The sequence below is a fragment of the Curcuma longa genome, chromosome 16 (genome assembly GCF_044706935.1).
Source record: "Curcuma longa cultivar G26 ecotype Majalengka, Jawa Barat chromosome 16, ITB_CL_G26_1.1, whole genome shotgun sequence".
NCBI classification, from domain to species: Eukaryota; Viridiplantae; Streptophyta; class Magnoliopsida; order Zingiberales; family Zingiberaceae; genus Curcuma; species Curcuma longa.
The window spans coordinates 10,846,676-10,848,484 of NC_133876.1; the positions used below are offsets into that span (position 1 = coordinate 10,846,676).

Consider the following 1,809-nt stretch of genomic DNA (forward strand, 5'->3'; position numbering starts at 1 on the left):
AGTAGTATCGCTTGAACTAGACCTTGGAGTAGCCATTTTGGAAAGCAGTGAACTAAGTAAAATCTCTAAATTGTGCTTGTATTGTCAAGTTTGTTTGAAGTTTTCCATTGCGCAATCGAAGTCGATGCAATTAAATTAAGTTATTCACCTCCCCTCTAATTCCCATAGGTCCTAACAAGAGGGGATCAATAACATCTTGTCCTGCAAATAAAATGTTTTTTTTTCTCTCTTGCTTAGGTTAGTACGAGATCAAAATACAAGTATAATGCTTCTGAGAATAGGATGTTAACTTCTTGACAAGTATTATATATGTTGTCTCTTTTAATCTAACATTTTTTGATAGGGCAGGGTAGTTTAATTATGTGAATTAATAGTTGATGCACTTCAATTGTAAAAACCTTGTGCAAAACAAAAACGTGCATGTTTGTTCGTGTTAGATAGATGAAAATTCATGAAAAATAAAAATATTTCATAACTCCAACCATAATTCATGAATCAGAGAAATACATATCAAACGTATTATAAATTATCCTTTGTGGAGATTGACAAACACGAATACATCAAAGAACGAATTATTGTAGAAACAAATGTAATATTGAAATGATATTATTAACTTTCGCTTGATTTCTAGAAGTGAGATTGGATCCAATCCACAGTCTTCTTATCCACCTGGAAAGCCTTTGCAAGAATATCATCCGAGATGTTTGGCGTCGATCCAAAGACAGTGTTGGCGATGGTGATTACTCCTGGATTTTGGCTACTGAGAAATGACATCGCAAGAGCCCTCGTACTACCAAGATTGAACTGGAAGTGAATTAAACCTTGAGGGAAGACGAACACATCGCCCTTTTTAAGCACTCTGGTCACCAACTTGTTCTCAGGATTGGACGTTATGAATCCAACATAGAGCGAGCCTTCCAACACTGTTTGGAGCTCTGTGGCACGAGGGTGGATGTGCGGAGGATTGAGACCGCGGGGGGCATAGTCCACTCGAGCCATGGAGATGCCAAGAGTGTTGAGGCCAGGAATTCTATTTGCATTTATGAGCGTCACATTGGAACCGACTTTGTTCATGGTGCTACGAGGCATGTTGAGACCAGACAAGAAGAAGTCATCAGCTTCAACGACTTCTGGGTTCTTGCAAGCAAATCCATTCACAATAACTGCATATAAATACATTGAAGCACATATATATTAATTTAAGGTAACAGATATCAACAAATATAAGCTAGCTAGGTAATTAAGTAGCTACTATACCTTTGGACATGGCGTCTGCAACACAAAAGTCTTGAAGGGCACCTGGATCACGGGCTAAAGCTTGAGAGAAAGACAAAGCTGCAACGAGAGCAAGAATAAGCAGGAGGGACAGATTAGAAGCCATGGAATCGTTGAAGAGAGAGAAGATCAGATGTGAGAGCTGAATTACAGAGAAACATAAGTGGGTTTTTATAGAGGGAGAGGCGATGAATGCGTTGACATGGTCATGCGTTATGGGAGCTGTAGATTAATGGAAGAGTTTGATTTTGCTGTTAAACTGGAAGAGTTCTGATTGACAAACAGATGTTTCCAAGATTAGATTAGATATTGGCGAGCAGGAATCAGTCTAATATATTACGTGTTACATAACTCCATACACCATGTCAACGATCAATTAGTCAAACTTGCATTAGGGTTTGACATGGTAACAGCAATGATTGGGGATAAGTCTGGCAACAATGATCAAATGACAGCCGTACGCCGGCGGTCTCCGTGGCAGCGTGGTGCGTGCCTCACATGGCCGTTGCCGCGGTCGCCTCGCGAAGCCGTCGC

The 1,809-nt window shown here is 40.2% G+C and overlaps 1 protein-coding gene across 1 annotated transcript; it reads right to left on the reverse strand.

Moving 5' to 3' along the window:
* Nucleotides 1-613: 613 nt before the first annotated feature.
* LOC141847213 (putative germin-like protein 2-1) lies at nucleotides 614-1,381 on the reverse strand. Its single transcript, XM_074735198.1, has 2 exons — nucleotides 1,258-1,381; nucleotides 614-1,163 (listed from the first exon to the last, which is right to left on the reverse strand). Exons 1-2 carry the CDS (start codon nucleotides 1,379-1,381, stop codon nucleotides 628-630), a joined length of 660 nt encoding a protein of 219 aa, XP_074591299.1. The 3' UTR covers nucleotides 614-627.
* Nucleotides 1,382-1,809: the final 428 nt, after the last annotated feature.

Bases quoted from the DNA above. Each gene is read 5' to 3' on its own strand.
- LOC141847213 (XM_074735198.1), bottom strand. From the start codon at position 1,381: ATGGCTTCTAATCTGTCCCTCCTGCTTATTCTTGCTCTCGTTGCAGCT. The intron at 1,164-1,257 runs GTATAGTAGCTA...ATTTATATGCAG, and splicing joins TGCAGACGCCATGTCCAAAG to TTATTGTGAATGGATTTGCT.